At 44.0% G+C, this 20,635-nt stretch overlaps 1 protein-coding gene across 1 annotated transcript in view; it reads right to left on the reverse strand.

Moving 5' to 3' along the window:
- The window catches only part of LOC149864634 (collagen alpha-6(VI) chain-like), a 96,292-nt gene that overhangs the window by 55,284 nt on the left and 20,373 nt on the right, over positions 1 to 20,635 (reverse strand). The window contains exons 4-10 of the mRNA XM_090049797.1: positions 18,712 to 19,308; positions 16,457 to 17,077; positions 11,906 to 12,457; positions 10,384 to 10,941; positions 9,341 to 9,934; positions 6,091 to 6,666; positions 925 to 1,274 (exon numbers count right to left, since the gene is read on the reverse strand). Of these exons, the coding sequence (XP_089905923.1) occupies positions 925 to 1,274; positions 6,091 to 6,666; positions 9,341 to 9,934; positions 10,384 to 10,941; positions 11,906 to 12,457; positions 16,457 to 17,077; positions 18,712 to 19,308 (3,848 nt within the window). The remainder of the gene's footprint in view (positions 1 to 924; positions 1,275 to 6,090; positions 6,667 to 9,340; positions 9,935 to 10,383; positions 10,942 to 11,905; positions 12,458 to 16,456; positions 17,078 to 18,711; positions 19,309 to 20,635) is intronic.

Below are 20,635 nucleotides of genomic sequence, written 5' to 3' on the forward strand. Positions count from 1 at the left end.
AGAACCATAAGTTAAACATTTCTGAGAAGAAAGGAAAAAAGAATAAGGTTGGGAATGTGCTCCTCCTACATCTGTGTTGATGAGGAATTGCTGAGATGTTGTTGAAAATAGGACTGATATTGTTCTCTGCAAGCAGGCAAGTTTGCATTTGCTGTTCATGTACAGCCGTGAGAAGAGATCTTTTAGCAAGCACTCAAAATTAAGCTAAAATATATTCCAGACTTGCAATAATTTACAAGAAATTAAGCAACACACACATGGAACATATATTTGATATTTTATGAGGACCAAAGTGCCCTTCCTGCTCTGGGATTTAATGTGTAAAAAGTATCTTATGTAATTGCACATGTGTAAGTGCTCTCTTCAAACAGTGCAATTCAGAAACATTACAACATGAAATAATTTCCATTCCAGTCAATGCAAAGAATCTATCCACTTCTGCATGGATCGACTCAAACCATTACATCTTTGCTTTCCCTTTGTCTCATTTCAAACTGTGAGTTATTCACAGTGACCATGTGCAAATATATTTCCATAAACTAATTACTTGCAAAAATACCTGCTCTGAGCCATCATTATTCAGGCTGCGTGACTAGTCATCTATGAAAAAGTATTATTTATGATCCTGAACCTATAAATAAATTCCAAGATAAATATATCCAGTGTGAACACTTGTGAGCACATGGATTTGCCTACATATTTATCAATACATTCTTCTTCCAGGGGCACTCAATCAGGTGTAGAAGAGATTTTTTGTTCACCTTTTAAAGACATCTGAATACTGTGAAAATAAATCCAAGGCTTTATTTGAATGACCAGTTGTGAATCTTTTCTTCTGCTGCAGAATCCACATAGCACTAAACCCAGCGTATTCTGAATAATATAATTTAGTCATTACTCAAGTATACACACACTTCTGTTTACCTTCACATTAGCTGAGGCCACTTCAAAGGAGTCCTCCCAAAGTAACTGTAAGAAGCGTGCATTCAAGTATGTGTCCACAGTGATCTGTGCAGCTAAGAACTTTTCGATTATCTCTTCATTATACTTTTCAAAATTAGAGTCAAATAGGGGTAGGCCAGTTGGCCCAAACACTTGGTACTTGAACCTGACATTGAGCTGAGACTCAGAAGTGCAGCAGACATTGGTCAAGGACTCTGCCTGTTGCAGAAATCTGGGCAGATCAGTTTGCAGTTGCTTTTTCAAGTGCAGTGCAGGTGTAGGTCCCACAGGTCCTGAAACATCAATTCCCACTGAAACATCTATATTGCAATCTGAGAGGGGAGGCACAAAAGTAAGTGATGATTATTGTATCCAAATAATATTTTGTGATCTTGCTTCTAAAAACCAAGAACAAATTCAATTTGCTAGATATCAAATCTGGCATTTTAAATGAAAAGATATCCTACATTACAATCAGAGCGCCAGTGCACGGCTTCACTTGATTTCATCAGCTAGGGATCTGGCCCTTGTTACTGTACATAAACACCACACACACTGTCATCAAAAATGAATTCATCATCATCACTACGCATGTTGGGCCTTTAACTAACAAATAGCGCACCCTACAGTTCAGCCACAAGGAATTAAAGTCTAGAACTCAAATCAGTGAGCAGTTTGCTTATAGCCGTGAGTTGTGCCATCAGCTCCTATGCACTGTTATTGTCTGTGCTCATTGACAGAATCACATTATGCATTGAAGCAGAAGAATCAAATGCAAGGTGACAGAGGAAGAGGGAAAGGAAATATAGTAGGACAGGAATAATATGCAAACCCCCTAGTGGCATAGTTAAAGCAATAAAACCCCTCCTACTGTGAGCAATGCTACATTGTATATGCATGTGTGTGTATTTTAGCAGAGTGCGTGTGCCTTACATACAGAGAGAAAGGTGTGTATTAGGGCTGTGCACAGCTTTGGTCCCTGATTCGATTCGAAGGAGATTCAGCCCAATTTGATGGCCAAATCTCCAAATCCGAATACAATCAGGAGACCCTTTAAATCTCTCTGAATTGAATTGGACCCCTCTGAATAGATTTGGAGAGATTCGGAAGAGATTCACCTATTCAGAGAGAGACACAGCTTTAAATGTTTCTCTACATACCTCAAGGCACCAGGCAGCTTATGAACGCTGTAATGGTGGGCACATGGAGCATCCCACAGGACCCCCCCCCCCCGCACATTTGGCAGCAGATCTGGAAGGGGACCAGAAGCACTTCCAGTCCATTTCTGGGTCCACCGAGGAGCACACAAGGGGGCCTCCCCACGCCCCAGCTTGGCTCGGTGACTGGTGCCTCTTGGGTCTGGGAGGGCACCCAGGGTTCCTCCCTAGCCAATTGCCGAGCCAGGCAGACAGAGGGGCTCCCCCACATGCTCCCCAGTGGACCCAAAAGTGGATTGGAACTATTTCCGGTCCACTTCTGGGTTCACCACCAAGCATGCAGGGGTGCCCCATACACTCCTGTTGGATGCTCCATGCACCCCAGCATCGCAGCGTTCACAAGCCATGCCTGCTACCTCAAAAAACATTTAAAGCTGTGTCTATGGCTGAAATCGCTGATTCTTTGAATCAACATCAAACCTTCATGTTTGGATTTGGCCAAATAGAATCAGGGACACTGATCCGGAACAACGAATCAAATCACTGTCCCCAATCTGAGCCGAATCCAAATCCAAATCGAATAGGGCCTCTTTTGCACACCCCTAGTGTATATGTGCAGAAGCGTAACCAAGTGCTTGAGCACCCTAGGTAGCCAGGGTGTACAGGGCAATGTCTGGCTGTGCTGCTGCCAGTGGTGGCTGGGCCAGCAATGCAGCTGCTAATATTCATGTGCCCTTCCAAAGTTGTCCCCCTTGCTACACTACTCTGTATAAGTAACTATTCATTAAAGCTTTTATATGTGCACAAAGCATAGCAAAATGTGGTGCCCTTAATGCTATTAGACCAGATCCTATATATAGAAAAACAGAGAACTGGAAAAGGAAAACCTGGTAAGCCATATGATTTCCCAATAGCTGAAAATATTGAATTGGATATTCTAAAAATATTGGAATTGGACTCCATGGTTATGTCTATATGCACTTATATTTACTCAGACAGAATGGAATGACTGTTTCTTCTCTTCTGTCCTTTCATGAAAAAGGAAGAAAGATACAAGTACAGATATACTATATGCTACATCAAAAATTCCATTTAAAAGAATGATCACATACTACTATTTCCCCATAACCCCTGCCTCATTCATTGCACAGAATAGGTACCTATTTAATAGTTCTTCGGATCACCATTTAGTCTGTGACCTCAAGCGTTATTTTCTCTCTGCAATTAATGTCCATATGCGTGTATCTGTGGGTCATGCATCATTTTCCCATAGTGCTTTACAAATATGAATGAATGAATTTTCAAAGCTCCCAGAGGTTTGAGGTAAGTCTATTTGCTCCATTTTACACATGAGGAACTGAGGCACCAAAAGATTAAGGCCAAAACCGTAACAGTCACTGCTTTTTCCACTCATAACATGGGTTTAACCCTCTCTCACAATCCTCCATTTTAGTAAATTTATTTCAATATACAGTATAAATATGTAAAATGTAATCATGCATATAAAATAATGCTATCCATTTGCTTCTATATATCACACATACCTATTTCATTGGTATACAAAAAAACCGCTTAATGCACTGAGAGCTATATTCACCTATGGACTAATCTACAGACTCGCCTGCAGACACCAGGAATCAAATTTAAAAAAAAAAAATCATTACCCATGTTCTGAAAATATGCACATGTAAAAGTGCTAATCAGCTGTTTGAACATGCAGGTACTCTTTTGTATGTAAAATGTTGGCTTTGCCCTTTTTTTTCCCCTCTAAATTTTCCATCTATACCTCTAGACAATTGCTTTCCCCTCACTCCCCTTGGCAAGTGCCTTCTTATCTGCACATCCCAGTATTTTCCCAGAAGAATTCAGTGCTTTTACATAAATGTTTTCAAAAGAATGAAAATGTGAGGTTTTAATCAATTTGACTGTACGAAAAATAATTGGAAAAAAAGCTCAAGTAATATAGAACACGATAGATCACAAGAAATTAACTTGCTAAGGCTACTACTGAGCAAAACTCTGGGGCCATTTCACTGGGGTCTTTACAGAACAGAGATCAAAACAGATATTCCCTGCCACCAAGAAAACTGGCATTTTATAAGGAGTTTATTATGTGGTGCCTCCTACTAAGAAGTCCCTTGCTGTCTAATGAATGCACACCAGGAGGAGCTGCTGTGCCAGACATCTTTCTGTTCTGTGACATTTACTTTTCTCTAGTAATCTCCGACTCAGCTGTTATTGGTATGGGTGGCTTTTATTGCAGCACTGACTTGTTACATAGCTATGATGTGAGTTTCAAGCCTACTGAAACTGTGCGCCAAAACCCCACTGAAATTAGACCACTCTGAAAATCCTAGCCCTAGAAAACAGTGTTTAAGTGGGTTGGCTTGATTTTTTTTTCAGGGACATATTCATTAAGGGACAAATCCTGGCCTCTCTGTCAATAGCATTTAATGCAATTGTTCCTGAAAGCTGGGAAAACCCCTTCCACATTCCTCCTTGTTATGGGGGATCTGTTACAATTAGGATCTATAGACCACCCCACCCCCCCAAGCCTCCCTCTCCATTACCTTCACCCATGTACAGCCATCTTGGAGCAAGGCCCACAGAGCTCATGTAGAGAACAGGTTTTATTACTAGGCAGCGAGAATCCTGCTCAGTCTTCTTACATTGTAGCCTCTTGTTAAACACCTACAAATGTTGTGTTCAGGACCTTGTGAAACCCATAGGCTTTCTATGAAAGAGCAGGACTTGCCTGTACCTGAAGATAGCATCATGTTTCACAAGCGAGCACTTCGGGATTAGTCCTAATGATCTGTTCACTCATGGCTCCAAAGTGGGAAAAAAAGCTTTAAACAAACCAGCCTAGTATACAGGAAGCAACATAGTTGTCAGGGGGCAGCTATGATGTCTTCCCAAGGGAAGAGAAAGCACAGCATTGTTGCAAAGACCAGGCCCTCAATTTTATGGAAAGTATGACCACTACAGTATTTATATGTTTGCCCTGCTAGGTAATGCACAAAATAATATCCTCTCTGTTCTCTATGGCAACTTACATTCATAAAAGTCTTAAACATGGTGGGGTTATCCTCTTCTATATCTCATATGTAACTTGTATCTCTTCCCTCACTCTCTTTCCCCAGCCCTCCCCTGGAAGCAAAAAGACCCAGCTTAAACTTTTCGTGCCCTGGGTAGCAAAGGCAAGTTGGGAGCAAGCACTTATTTCCTTGAACAGGGGCTGCTGCAGTTGTGGTGGCATGGGTTGCTGCCACTTCAGCGCAAGCTCCATGGCAGCACAGACACAGGCTGCTGTGGTGGAGGCAGCACAAGTTCCCCTGAGGCTGTTATTCTGCTGCCCTGCTCACCCATCCACCCCAAGTGAGGCCTCTCCCCACAAGCTATGGAGCACTTTCACAGCTGCTACACAACCATTGCTACAGCAGCCACAAGAGTATAAAAATCAGGAGCTGCAGTCCTTGTGCTTCCCACATCACGTAGGGCCTTGGCCAGTGTATCTGCATGGGTGGGGGGGGTTGGGTGGTATCCTGCATAACCTTTGAAAGCACTGGTCAAATCAGTGATACTCTCTTCAAATTTCTTCTGCTTTGTCAAGGTCGGAACACACTATAGGTTTGTAATCTTCCCAACTCTTGTCCTTCTTTGGGGAAATTCCACAGTGTATAGAGACTGCCTCAGCTTTGGGAAGGGAAGTTCAAGTTCAAGTTATTAATGGCTCCTGTATCAAAGTGGGAGCTTTGCTTCTTATGTTGGCCAGCTACTGCTACTCATGGTTCCACTAAAGTTATAGGGCCAGATTCAGTGATATGCTGCTATAGGCCATTCCAAAGTCAGGCAATTTTTTTCTGATGTCCTGCTAAATTATACGTTATCGTCAGAAACATACTTATCCCCAACGGTTAATCACAAATGTACAGAACATATGAGGAATCTATAGACAGATACAATCAATAAAGAGATTACCATGACTTACCCTGGCTCGGACGATCACTAGTGTCACAGACCTCCTTGACAATCGTCCTTTCTATGCGTTCCAGATGGGCAAAATTTTCCACCAAAAACACCCTTTGTGTGTTACCAGCAATCTGAAGCAGTTCAGTTGGTCTTAGAATCCCAATGCCGACCGCAAAGATGTATATTCCATCATTGCTAAGAGCCAACGCTGCTTCACTCACTGCATCGCTAGAATATCCATCAGTAATCACGATGAGGGTCTGTGGAATATTTTCATTTTTACGGCCACCGTTGGCAGGCTCAAAAAGCCTCTTGACAAACCTCAGTCCTTTGCCAGTGAAGGTGGATGATTTAAACTGGCGAATGCTATCAATCTGTTCTTTTATGGCAGTCTCCGAGTAAAATTCATTGAGATAAAATTCTTTCTGAGGATCTTCACTATATTGGACAACTCCAACCCGTGCTTTGTTCTCAGCAATGTGAAAATGGCTCACTATTTCCTTCATGAAGGACTTCATGGTAGAAAAGTTTTTTGAAGATATGCTTTCTGACCCATCAATCAAGAACACAAGATCTGCTGCTTGATTTTCACAAACTGGGGGGAAATGTACTTAGTTATATATTCATATACACTCTACGTTTCATTCACTTAAATCTTTTTAAAACCTGCTGTCTTTGACTGAAATTTACTTCCAGGCAGAGGCACCAACTCCAAGTTAATTCATTACATTGGTCCCACTTAGGCTAGAGACAGAAGTTGCACATAAACCAGTTTAAGTTTAAGATCAGAAACTGGTTGAAACTTGTAACAGAACAGATGTTCAGTGCACATAAACTGCTTTCAAAATGGCTGAAACCAGTTTAAGATACATCCTGGATGGATGTAAAATCAGACTGAACTGAATTACATCAAACCATTTTATGGACCGCCTGTCCCAGATTCAAGTTAAGTCACAGTCCCCCTGCATCCCAGGATGCTTTGCAGCTCTGGGCTGTGCTGTCTGCTCCAGTGCAGCAGGGCTGGCCCTGCCCCCCTGCTTTCACAGAGCTGAGGCAGTAAAGCTTTTACTCCCTACCCTGTCTGTGCCTGTCAGCCCTGAGGGTTGGGAGGCAGGGGAACAGACCCCAGGCCCCCCTAGCCTGGGTATGCACAGCACAAGGGGAAGGAAAACATCTTCTGTAGGGTTTAATCACCCTCCCCTCCCCCTCCACAGACCCTCAAGGTGGACTGAAATTGCCCTATCCCCACCCACTGCCAGCTGCCCTTGCATCTGAGGGGCTGGGGTGGGGCAGGAAACATCCCCCCCCACCCAAGCTGGGGCCTGCAAGGCACTGAGAGGAGAAAGCTCCCACCCCTGGCAGCCTAGAGAGCCAGCTGGGATCCCTTAGCCCCACCTCCCTGCTTTTACAGAGCTGACGCAGTAAAGCTTCTGCCTGTACCTGGCAGCCTGGCATGGGACCAAGCCCTGCGGGACCATATTGAAAAGTGGGAGGGGGAAGTCCCCTCTCTGCACCAGGGTCAGGGTTCAAGGGACCTCCTCTGAGGCTGGGGGATCCAGCCACCTCCAGGCTGGAAGGACAATTCCCTGCTCCCACCTGTGGGCATGGGGCCAAGCCCTGAAGGACCATATTGAGGGGTGAGAGGGGGGAATCCCCTCTCTGCACCAGGGGCAGGATTTGGGGGATCCCCACTGAGACTGAGGTATTCATGCTGGAGGGATCGTTCCCCCTTAGGGAAGCATAGTAAGGGGTTGGGAAGCATGTGCTGGGCCCTATGTGCTGCATTCAGGTGCCTTTGGCAGTGGCCAGTAGGCCCCCCAGCTACTGGTAGAGGCCACTGCAGAGGTCTGGCTGCCTTTCCAGTTTCAGGAGTGGACATCAATTCACTTTATCATCAGTTCAATCCATGCAGTTTAGAGAAACCTGCAAAGACTGAATCAATTCAGCCTGGGGCTTTTTGACTGTCTGTACTTAGCCCTAAAACACAGAAATAAATATCACCCTTTAGAACAATAAAAACATCTGGGAGAATCCACTTTCTGGATCCATTATACACAATACCTGTGACTTACCAGTACAGAGGAAATGAGGTAGCTATGCAGAGCTTGCATCCAAAATCAGCCTCTCAGCTGAAGAAAGCTAATTTTCAATTATCACCAAACCACAAGTAAAGGTCAGACAATCAATGGGTAGAATTACTTAAACTACCATCTCCATCACACACTGAAGGGTAATAGTCAGAGAAATCACTTGCAGTGGAAGAGACATATGCTGAACTGCCTGACTGGACCAGCAGGCTGGGAGCTGGAAGTCTGTTAGTCTGCTGGTAGTTTGGGCAATCTCTTGCCTGCGCTTTTTTACTTCAGAAGCTAACTCAGATGCCTGGCATTTAATCACCGGTACCTTCTATTCAGTGGGCTTGGTAATTCAAAATGGAAATTTACAGCTGACCTAAAAATACTTGTATGCTCCTATGAACTTGATAGTGTGACATGAAAGCAACAAGACTAGGCTCTAGACCCTTACAAGAGCAGTAGTAACATGGATAAGTATTTACTGTAAGTAGTTATTTATGCAAGTTCTGGTAAATAATAATGTTGCTTCCCTACCACAAACCTCATCAAGATACTACAGATGCAGCTAATTTACCCTCAGTCAGCTTGGTGGTTCTTCAGACAAAATCTACTGGCTTCACCAATAGCTGTGAGAAGATTAATACTGAACTCCACCTCTGCTGCTTGCTGCCCCTGGGAGAAGTGGCAGCCATTTTAGCATAGCATCTCTTTCCTTTCTTCCCTGCTTGTACGCCAGCAAAGAAAAATCAGTTTCCCTAGTTAGGACAAGAGCACCCCCATTTTGGAAGGCTGATTTTAGGCAGGAGGGGTGTGGTATGCAAGTAAATATGGTATTTGTGCGCCAGTTAATATGGTAGCACTAAATACACTCTGATATGAAAAGAAACAGTACAGCTGTTCAAGCTGTTTTTTAGCGCTACCAAAACAGAGAAAGTGCCTCAAAATAGCTCTTTCAGACCTTCCTAATTTTGTAATGCTACATGTACTATATCTAGTGTTACAGGGGTCTTTAGGAATCCCATCATCTAACAGTCTTCTGCTCTCCGTCCCTACTCCAAAGACAAGGGCAGGAGGGAAAGCAGCTGGACCTGTAATAGCCTGTCCAACAGTACAACATACGTAGTCTCTAGATCAAGTGCACCAAAAAAACAAAACCAACCAAAAAAAACCCCTCAGTTTGAAGTGCTCAGTTACCTGGCCTTGATTTCTCACATATCTTATGAGCAAGGTTTCCATGTAAATTTTCCAAATCACTGTAGGTTGGTGCAAATAATACCCTCTCCTGTTCTCCTACAATCTGTTCGAGTTCAGTTCGACTTGCTCGGTCCACTCCAACAACAAAGATGTTGATGCCATCCAGCTTCAAAGATTTTGCCACTGCCGCAAGATTGTAGCTATCTGAAGGTGCTGTTGGCCGATCAGTAATAAGCACAAGGATTTGAGAGACACCATGAGATGATGCACGACCACCATAAGCCACACCAAATCTTTCCCTGGTAAAGTTCAAAGCCCTTGCTGTAAAGATCTGAAGTCCTTGTTCTGGTAAGGGTCTCAAGTTAAATATTGCTTCTCTGACATCCAGTTTAGTGGAGTACTCATTCAGTGAGAAATGCTCCTTAGAAATAACGCTATAGACCACAGCCCCAAACTGAACATTGTTTTTTCCAACCACTGAGTCATTTACCAAAGCCATCATGAGTCGCTGCACACTCTTGAACTGCAAGTCTGTAATGCTTGATGATCCATGTATTACAAATATGATGTCTGCAACTTCTGTCCTTTTGCATACTGTGATGAACAAAACAGGAAACAAAGCAATAATATTAAGATTGAGCCTCTCTTACTAGCTCCCTCCCTGCTCCATCTCATTGATACCACATGCTAGCTGAAACCAGAAAGTGTGGATGACTATTAAAAAAACTCAAATATCATTAAAGGAGGGCTATGGGTATTTTTTTCCTCCAAAAGAGAAAATATTCACACCCCAAAGAAGAAAAAAAAAATTACAACCCTGAGGAAAAGCACAGAATTATGTTCTGTGAAAAGAATGAATTTATTTTCTGCTAGTGCATTTCATTTTCCTATTGTTGCTTATTTTGGAAAATGAAGAAATGATGACGTTTTTCAGGAAGAATATGGGGGGGGAGGGAGAAATCAAATTTTATGAGGAATTAAGAGCAAAAAATGGCAAGATCAAGAAGAAAGAGGGAATTCAAGAAGTCATTACTAGCACTTACAATCCTCTGGCTTGCAAATTTCAGGAAGAATCTGTTTTTCCAAAAAGATGAGGGAATCAAAGTTGTCCTCAAAGAGCACTTTTCCTGGTGTGCCAGAAATCTCTACAAGCTGGGTCTCATTGGCCTGGAGTACGCCGATGGCATAGATAATAATGCCTTTGTCTCTAATCATTTTAGCAGGCTCACCCACAGAATCTTGGGCCTCCCCATCTGTGATCACTATTAGATACTGTTTTATTTCAGGTCTTCCCCCTTTGGTTTTGTCAAAGTAAGATGAGGCAAAAGCAAGGGCTTTCCCAGTCAGTGTTCCTGATTTTAGCTGCCTGATTTCTGAAATAGCTCTCCGTAGACCAGTCTTGGTGCTGTATCTGTTCAGCTGGAACTCTTCTTTTGCCTCTGAGCTGAACTGCAGCAACCCAATCCGAACTTTATCAGTACCAATATCAGACCTGTTCACAATCAACTGCATAAAATCCTTCATCTTCTGAAAATCAACAGGGTGGATACTCTCCGAGCCATCAACCAGGAAAATAATGTCGGCTTTTACATTCTCACAGGCTGGGAAGTAAAAGAACATGGAACAGACATTTGCAAACAGTTTACATTGAAAATAAAAAGCAGGATTATTGGCCCTGAATTGTAAGTTGTTTACATTAACAGAAGTCAGAAGAAAGCCCAGAGAAGGGCTGCCTCTAACAACTTAGGAGCCAGCCAGGCAATAGGCAAACAGGGACAGAACCCCAGGCATAGGGGAAGGGCTGCAGCTCAATGCCGTTGTAGACTTCAGACTGCTTATTGAGCAGATGGGCCACCCATCTGGTCAGGAACATTTCAGCTCGACTCTGGAGCCACGTTGGACAGTCTGGCCCAGGCAGTGCTAGGAGAAAGAGTTCTTAGCACAGAGCTGAAAGGCTGTGGGAACCATGAGCAGGCCCATGGGTGCCAGAGCTGTGGAGAGGCACAGGCTTACATACTGCTTTTGATTCAGAACATCTGTAGACAAGGCCAACATGTGGCCGAAAGGAGCACTTTGAACCTGAATAGGTAAGTTTAGGACAAAACCCAGTCTTAATCTAGCCCTCCTAGAAGATCAATCTACTACATGTACCATAATGCTCACGCATTTAGGATCTCAAATAAAGTAGTGCCAGACTATGGACAATATACAGCAGCAGTTGTCACTTTGTTCCATATTTATAGAATAAATAACAAATCTTAGGTACCCCTAAAAAAGAAGCCAAGAAGAAATAGGTGCGCATACATGCACACAGAGCCATGTTCCCAAATTTTAATGCCTGAAATTTGGTTTTGTTTTCGCCTGCAAGATGTGTGAATTTGTCCCCTTCCAGCAAAATAAGGATAGCCTGGACTTTATCTGGGAAAGCTTGAGAAGACACAGAAGCATGAAGTTATTTATGCATTTATATAGCAAATATATCTTCAGTATAACCACAACTCTACTGAGCACATCCAAAAGCAAACTTCCTTGAATGGGTTAGAGCAATTAAGGAAAACCTCTTACCCTTTGATGAGCAGATGTCATGCACAATGTCATGCTTGATGCGCTTTAGGGAATCAAAATCATTCACAAAGAACACTCGATCGTCTGATCTTGCTATGTCCTTCAGCTCCTCTTGGACAGCCTGCTTGATACCAATAGCATATATAATAATTCCTTCTTGTCTCAGCTCTTCTGCTGGGCTTGTTACTGCATCTTGGGACTTACCATCTGTAATGACTATCAGAATCTGGGGAACATTGGTCCTGGTAGCCTTTGCAAAAAGATTTTTCATATACTTTAATGCATTTCCAGTTTTGGTGCCACCTCCCATCTGTTGAATAGCTCTCACTGCTGCCTTTAACTGCACCACTGTGTTATATTGGCCAATCTCAAATTGTGTCCTGGGAATGTTTTCATATTGAACCACACCAAAGCGAACTCTGTCTGCACCGACCTGGAAAACGTCAATCATCTCATTCATGAATGCTTTCATGTCCTGGAAATCGTTGGGCATTACGCTGCCAGAGCCATCAATCAAGAAATAAATATCAGCTTCCTCAATCTCAACACAACCTAATTAACAAGAAAAGGGGAACTTTCAAAATACGCAGTTCCAGAATAGTCTTAATAATATGCCATCAAAAAAAAATCATGCTAATCATAATACTGAGTTTTGAAGAAATTACTTTGTTTTCTAATCCAAAGACGCATAAAAATCTTGGAAATTTGGGGGAATTAGATGAGATCAGTGAGACAAATGAAAGATTTGTACCATAATTTAAAAAGGAGGTTAGTGAGCAAAATGGATGCACTAGAAGCACTGGTATAACACATGTGATGGAATAGCAATCATGAATGGAACATAGCATTCTAAGTTATACTCTGTTCAGGAAATAAAGGTAAGGGTGAAAATAAAAGATAAAAAGAGGAAAAAGGGTAGTATACATAAACTGTTTGGGTCAGTCACTTTGGGAAAGGATTGTAAGAAAGATTCTATAGGACCGTGTTATGGATATGGATAGAAAACTCTCTAATATTATCAGAGAAATAAAACACTCCTGAAAAGCATGTTACTATGAGAGACTAACTTCCCAAATATAGACTGGAGAATAAATCTCCTGATGTGACCCGGTTATTTTTTTTTAATACAAGAGAAGTAATTTCTTCACCAAATGCTCACAGAAAAAATGAGGTATTACTATTTCAGACTTGGTTTTGTTAAGTAATGACATCATAGAAGAGGTGGCCAGGGAAAATAACCTTGGATCAAATAATGAGGAGCTGATTCTGTTCATATTAAAGGGAAGGATAAAAAAAAAACTTAGTTACAGACCTAGTTTTATTTATTTTTTAAAAACAAACAGGAAATTAACAAATTAGTAGCAAAAACTAAACTGAAGAGCTCAAAAATGTAAATGAGGGCAGAGGGGACTTAGCATTCTTTAAGTCAGGACTGTCAAGCATATGGTCCATGAGCCAGATTTGGCCTACAGAGCAATATGATCCAGCCTGCGGGTCTCTGACCAACCCCATGCACCGTGTGTGGCTCACAGAGCCAGCCTGGTGCGCAGGCTGGGCCCAGTACTGTAAGCACTATATGGGGCCCAGGGGATTGATCTGGGACACATGCTGTATGTAGTGCCTGTACTGGACTGGCCCTGTCTACTGGCTCACGGGCTAGTCTGAACAGGCCACACCAGAGCCAGAGTTCAGGCCTTGTCCGGCAGGACACTACACGTAGTGATGCACCCAGAGCTGCGGGCCTGTACTACATGCAGCACATGCCAGCTGGTCCGGCCTGCACACTATGTGCAGCACACCCCTGCCCCACTCCAGGGCATATACTGCATGCAACATATGGGTTGGACTGGATGCCACAGGCACTGCTCACAACCCAAGGAGTCAGCACAGGGTGTCCTGGCACACTGGCTCTTGTGCGCACAGCCTGGAACCCAATCCTAACTGGCACCAGAGCCAGCACACAGGGTTGGCCCAGTAGGGTGCCATGAGCTGCACACACACACCTCATGCCAGCCCACAGGGCCACGCACAGTACACTGCATGCAACATGAGTGCTGGAGCAGAGCTGGCACATGCTGCATGTGGCCCAGAGGACCAGCACAGAGCACACACTGAACATGGTGGCCTGATAAATTGTCCTGCAGACTGGCACTGCTGAGGCCCAGTCTGGCCTGTAGCCCAGCCCAGCTGGGTTTTACTTGCAAACTTGGAACTAGACAAAGGAATCCATTTTATAGGGAAGGTTTACAAAATTGTCCATTATCCCAAAGAACACAAAACATCTGTTTCCTTCTGTCACAGGGCAGTGAAGTGCCCTGCTCCTAAAGAAGGACAGGTGTGGGTTGCCAGGACAACACCAGAGGTCAGCTGACTGGAAGGGGGCAGGGCCCGGCCTTTATAAACAGCCTAGGCTAAGGCCAAGGGGCAGTTCCCTTCTGGCAGCCACGAAGGAGACAGCTCTGCCGGGAGTAGGCAGAGGTGGGAGGCCTGAGGACCTGAGCAGTTCATGGGTGAGAATACCAGGCAGAGGAGCCCTGGCAGGGGTGGAAATAACAATGAGCCAGAGGGCTTCGGGTTTATGTTACGCGTAGCCCTGCGACAGGAGTACACGGAATCAGCGGTAGACAGGGTACCGGCAGGAGTACGCCAAGGGATAGCATGCTCAAGGGGGTAAAAGGCAGCCTCCCTTACAATACTTTCACTATCAAAGTTGTGGCGGGCGAGATAACAAGGGTGCATGGACACCCACTTGGCACAGCAGGGGGCGCCAGGAGAGATCACAGCTGCTCCTGGGTCCCCACCCTGTGACACCTTCCTAACCACCTCAGGACAGGTGAAAAGGACAAACATAGCCATTAAACTGACGCTGAAAGAGCTCGTCTTCATGGATGGCAATGACTGGGACATTTACAGCAAATGAAGTCACTCCTGGTAGTGCAAAAATTGAATAGCTTTCAAAGTAATAACAAGCAGAGGAGTGAGAATGTCAGAACAATTCCTGTGGAAAACTAGCTGTGCACCTAATGAAGGGATTTAAAAAAAAAAAATGGATCTTTTCATGCAAAAATATGTCAGGAATACCAGGAAAAAAGGACATCTTATGTAGCTAAAGAACTGGAAAATTGAAATATGCTTTGACAAAAGGGTTAAAAGAAACCATTGGAAAGCAGATAACTAAGTCATAGTTCCTCCCTCACAATATACCAGGACAACCACTCATAGATGCTTTGGTTATTCTTGCTTTGTAGATAAACTGAGTTCTTCCGTGTCTGAATTTCAAGTTACTGAAAACAAGGACAATGTAAATACATTTCATTGAACACATCAACATAGCCTGTTTGTGTGTAAAAATCAGTCATCTGAAAACTTTAAACTTGTCCCAAAACAACATGTGGCTGATCCTAATACTTCTAATATGAAATTGCATTTTTTCAATCACTAGAAGAAACCTAAAATTTGTATCATTCAAAAGGAAGTTGTGTAGAAGATTTTTCTTCTCTGTTACATATGAAAGCTTACTGCCCAAAGGCCACAGATGGTTGGACCCAAGACCACCAAGTGATTTAACTTCTATATCCATACCTGTGCCTTTGCTTAATACAGTATGATTTATATCTACAACTGTCATTCTGAATCTTTCCACTTCAAAATGGCTAAATTTAGCCACCATGGTATAGCCAGTATATCACTGCTGCACACTTTTCTATTAATAAATACAATAGTATTTATCTAAATCTTTGAAAACTATACTGCATGGCTCCAAGAGTTTGTTTACTTTAAAAAATCTGGTGTATGTGACATTCATAACTTTAGTTAAGCCACTGGACTCTCAATCTTTTTAGATTTAAGGCACCTATCCTCAACTTGTGTGAATTTGCCAGTATCCCCAGTTGAGAACCACTGTTGTAATTCCTCAGGCTTATCTCAGTGGTTTCCAACAGCCCTGCCCACCTACTTTAAATTTCAGACAACTCCAGTGAGGCTGGAGAATGCCCACGTGCCGTAGCCTTTCCCTGCCTGACTGCACACCAGGCATGTGGGCACTTTTCTCTGGCCACCGCAATAGCATCGGGGGTGGTGGCCACATTATGACACCCCTGAGGATGTTGAGAATCACTGGGTTCAGCTGTATAACAATACAAGTAGAAAGTAATAAAGTAAGAAAGCAAGGAAAGCAAATGTAGGCAGAAAAATTATTTGTGGTGTTTATGGGAAAAATGAAGTCTACCACAACCTTTTAATTGGAAGATTCTGAAAGAAGCAGGGGGAAGAGGAAATCCCAGTATGACACGCTTCTGTGAACTGACAGTGTCTCAATTCATTTAACTAATTCCTTTAAGTACCATTCATAATTTGGGGTCCATGACACCACACACGAACTTGCTATACCAAACCTGCTCAGTATCAGTTTCCACGTACAAATATTGAATCCTGATACTGTCATGTTAGATAACTTGTCAGAATTAAGCAATAAAATCCAGTACAGCTACTGAATTTCCACTGATGTGCCTGAGCAAAATTCTGGGCCAGACTCTCATGTATGTTTCTTACCTTCTTTCATCATTCGTGTTTGAACCGGGATGGCAAAACTTTGTACCATGTCACTACAAATCCGTTTCTTTATTTTCCTCCCAATGTTTGATAACTGCAGAAAAGATTCCAGGTTGGCAACATGTTTCCTTGGGGGGTGAGATGCAATTTTGTTCAGCTGACTACTCTCAGAAACATTCTGGGTACCCACGACATAGATATCAACTCCACTGCGTCGTAGTTTAGTAGCCGGCTTGGTGAAATCATCCAAGGATTGGCCACCAGTGATAACTACAGCTATCTGCTGCACTCCGTGTTTTTTCCTGCTACCTGCTTTTCGAGTAAAAACATCCTTCCTCAGGAAATCTAGTGCAGCACCAGTGTACGTTTTCCCACCACGATAGGGCAACTTCTGCAAGTAGTGCAAGATCTCCAGTTTGTTCTCAAATGTGTCCAGAGAGAATTCCAGCCTTGGCTCATCACTGTATAGCACCAAACCAACTCTTACATTATTGGGGCTGATATGCAGTACATTGATAATAGTGAACAGAAAGTCTCTTATCAGCTTAAAATTCCTCAGTCCAATGCTGCTAGATTCATCCACAAGGAACACAATATCTGCTATGGATATGGTGGCACACACTGGAAGTAAAACAAGCAAAGAAGAACAAGATAACTAGATTGTTTTAGGTCACAATGTAGAATCCTTAACAGATACAACTGGATAACTTATTTAAAGAAATAGCTTAAGCAGTGTGTTACATGGATTTGGCATAGAATACCAGATCCCAATTCAAGGTTACATCTCATTCTCATAGTCCAGACCTAACTTTATAACATGCCCAAATCATCTGACAGATCTTAAATAGCTTCCCAGGGCAAAACTGGAGGAAGTATTCAGATTGGGCATCAGATTGAAACCAACACAGTAAATCCAAATGCTCCAGGGCATTACCAAAATTCTTCTTTGGAGTCAAGTCCCAACTATTTCCATAGCACAGTGGCAGTCAACCAGGGGTACATGTACCCCTAGGGGTACTTAAAAAGGTTATAGGGGATACACAGAACTGATGTGGCCAATAATGTAGCTGATAAATGCTGTGTGCATGCATAGCCGCAGCACAGCCCACAGACATCCAGGAGCACAGCCCGACAGCATGGAAAGCATCTAGGTTCCGCTGATAAGTCTGTTGTGAAGAAAGGGACATGCAGGGCGGAGGGGGGGGGGCAGACTGAGGCCCCAGCAGTGGGGGAGGGAGTGGGGCTGGAGCAGTAGCAGGGGCTGCCCAGCTAGGCCAGGGTGCAGGACTCATGTCATTACACATGCCCCCCCATGCCCTCCCAGGGGTGCATGCCCTGCATGCAGATCCAGGGGCAAGGGCAGGCTGCCACTGCAGGCTGGGACTGGGGCCAGAGCAGTGCCAGGCTGTTCCTGGTGGGGGTGTTAGGCCAGGCTGCACATGAGGCAGGCAGCAGTGGTGCTGGGAGAGGGGCTGGGGGGCTACGGCAAATTCTGGAATGGCTGCAGCCCCTCCCGTACCTCCCCTCCCATAGCCATTGCTTCCCACCCCAAGCATAGCCCAGCCTACCCCCAGCTGGGAAGAGCCCGGCACAGCCCTGGCCCCAGCCTGCATACAGATTGGGATCTGGTATTCATTGGCACATCCCCCCACCCTGCACACAGATCTGGGGGCACATCCCTCCACCATGCCCTCCCGGGGTGCATGCAGTGGCGGGAGCCACCCCCTCCCCACACCTCCTGGACAAACTGCTAGGGGCTCTGCAGCACCTACCCATCTCAGCCCTACTCCCACTCTCACCACGGGGGCCTCGATCTGCACCCCCCCAGCCCCTTAAAAACAAAAAACATAAAGGAGTACATGAGCTGAAACTTTGAGACAGAAAGGGTACACTTGTTTAAAAACATTGAAAACCCCTGCTAGAGCAGCTTTCTAGAAACAAAAGTAATTCACACTAAATAGAAAATATTTGCACAAAAATTTTGTCTTACAACAAGCAATTTCACTGAACCAATAACGGGAACTCAACAGTTCAAGTGAGGGCAGAATTTCATTTCATAAAACCAATGTAGCAACTTTAAGTATACTGATATCACATCCACACTGCTGTATGGATATACATGCTGTCACTCCAGAGCCTTTCACAAGCCCTAAATTCAGCCATCTACATTCTACCCCCATTATGGATAAACTATAGAGCTTTCCCATGTATGACCTGGTTCAAGCTGATGCTATCACTCTTGTGACATACTGTACCTTCTGGCATCTTCATAATCTCATGGTGTTGCTGAACTGGTGGTTCCAAAATGTTAATAATGTCCTGATGCAGCTGACTAATGCTGTCACCTTCATCTACCTGGTAAACCCAAGGGGAGGTGGCAATCACCCCCATTTCTTGCCTGTTAGAATTTAGGACACCAATTGAGATGACCTTCACTCCCATCTCTTTCAGCTTCAGGGCACTTTCCAGCACTTCATCTTCTGATTTAGCAGATGTGATAACCACCGCAAACTGAGGAATGCCTTGGCTAAACCGGCTTCCAGCATCTTCTGTGAAAAAACCTTCATGCAGAAACTTCAGGGCACTTCCTGTCTGTAAAGGACCCCCCATGACAGCAACATACTTCTGGATATGGTTAAGCACATCTTCCTTGTTTTCATAGGTGTTCAGAAAAAACTCTGCCTGGCTTTCTGTGCCATATTGGGCCAGGCCAATCCTGAATTTATCCATCCCAACGTCTAGCTGCTCAACAACGTGATAAGTGAACTGTTTTACTTGCTCAAAGGTGGAAGATCCCATGTGCACAGAAGAATCAACAAGGAAAACAACATCTCCATAGTGCTTTGTAAAGGCTGCAGAAAGGAAAAAGGTAATAAATGTGTTATAGGGAGAGATGTTAAATCAACCTGGAATCAAATCTAGCTTTGGACTGTAAACTGAACTGAACCTGTAAACTCTTTGTTCGTCTGGACCAGTGATACTCAATCTCTGGCCAGCAGAGCCATGTCATCTGGCCCATGGAGCTCCCCGCAGGTCCTGAAATTTTGTGGAAAGGTTGCCAAATTTCCAACACCCGTAGGCCAGATGACATCGCTGTGTGTGCAGAGCCAGGCCATGAGCTTTATCTGGCCCCAGAGCTGGGGTCTCATCTGGCAGGCAGGACTGCATGCTGGACAGGAGATCAGATGGATGGAGCCAGGCTGGGTTGGCTCCCCACATGCCGAATTGAGTCCTGGCTGCATGTGCCAGATTGGATCCATGGACTGGACCTGGCTCAAAGACCAGCCCCGCAACACTCATTTACCTTGCGGGACTAAAAGGTTGAGCACTGCTGTTCTAGACTATGTTAAACTGAGAATTCTGCAGAATAAAATTAGTGCTAAACTAAGGCCAATATGGTATGACTGCTGTTCCCAGAAACTCTTAGGAAATAGGGAAAAGCTTTGTGAATTGGTGCTAGTGGGGGGGGAAAAAAAATAATAATCACATTTTTGGATGATCTTTACATTTGAGGGTAGAAATAGATGTTGCCTGATGTTACATTTGTACTGCCATAAAAGTCTTTATGGTGGCACAAAGACTAAGAAAATAGATGTCCCTACCCTTTGTCACACCATACCAAAGGCTAAATTGGTGGTGGGACAAAAGGTAGTAATAGATTCTGCTGCTTTATTAAGGCAGACATCTATCTGGAAGCTTGAGGAGCTCAATCCTATGTATCCAGGAATTCCTCCACAGGACCAGGCCCTCAATCCCTTGCCACACCTGCCTGGATAGCCCCACTTACAGAGGTGCACTCTGGGGAATCTTAGAGTAGCTTTCTGTAAGCAGGGAAAGTCAGGGTTACCCATTTTTGGAGGTTTGCCTGAGGATCTCCTGGGTCACCTTAAGCAGGGAAAGCCCACTGCTCTGCATGTTCTAGAGCTTCCTTCCACTGAGCTTCTGTTAAATCAAAGCCTGTATGTCCATTTAACGTGCGTGTCTTATGAATAGGGCCTGGTTTAAATCACAAGCCCACCTAGCAGCATGGTAGCTTCTTTAACCTGGAGTTCCCCCACATGTGCCCTGCTCCCCCACTGATTGGCAGAGGGGCCCTGTCATTCACTCCTGATGGCTGGGAGGTGAAAACTGTGGTTTTAAATCTGATGCTGTTTTTGCCTCCTGTCCCGTCAGTAGCAA

The sequence above is a fragment of the Crocodylus siamensis genome, chromosome 5, assembly GCF_052110815.1.
Source record: "Crocodylus siamensis isolate JL-2025a chromosome 5, ASM5211081v1, whole genome shotgun sequence".
In the NCBI taxonomy this organism is placed as follows: Eukaryota; Metazoa; Chordata; order Crocodylia; family Crocodylidae; genus Crocodylus; species Crocodylus siamensis.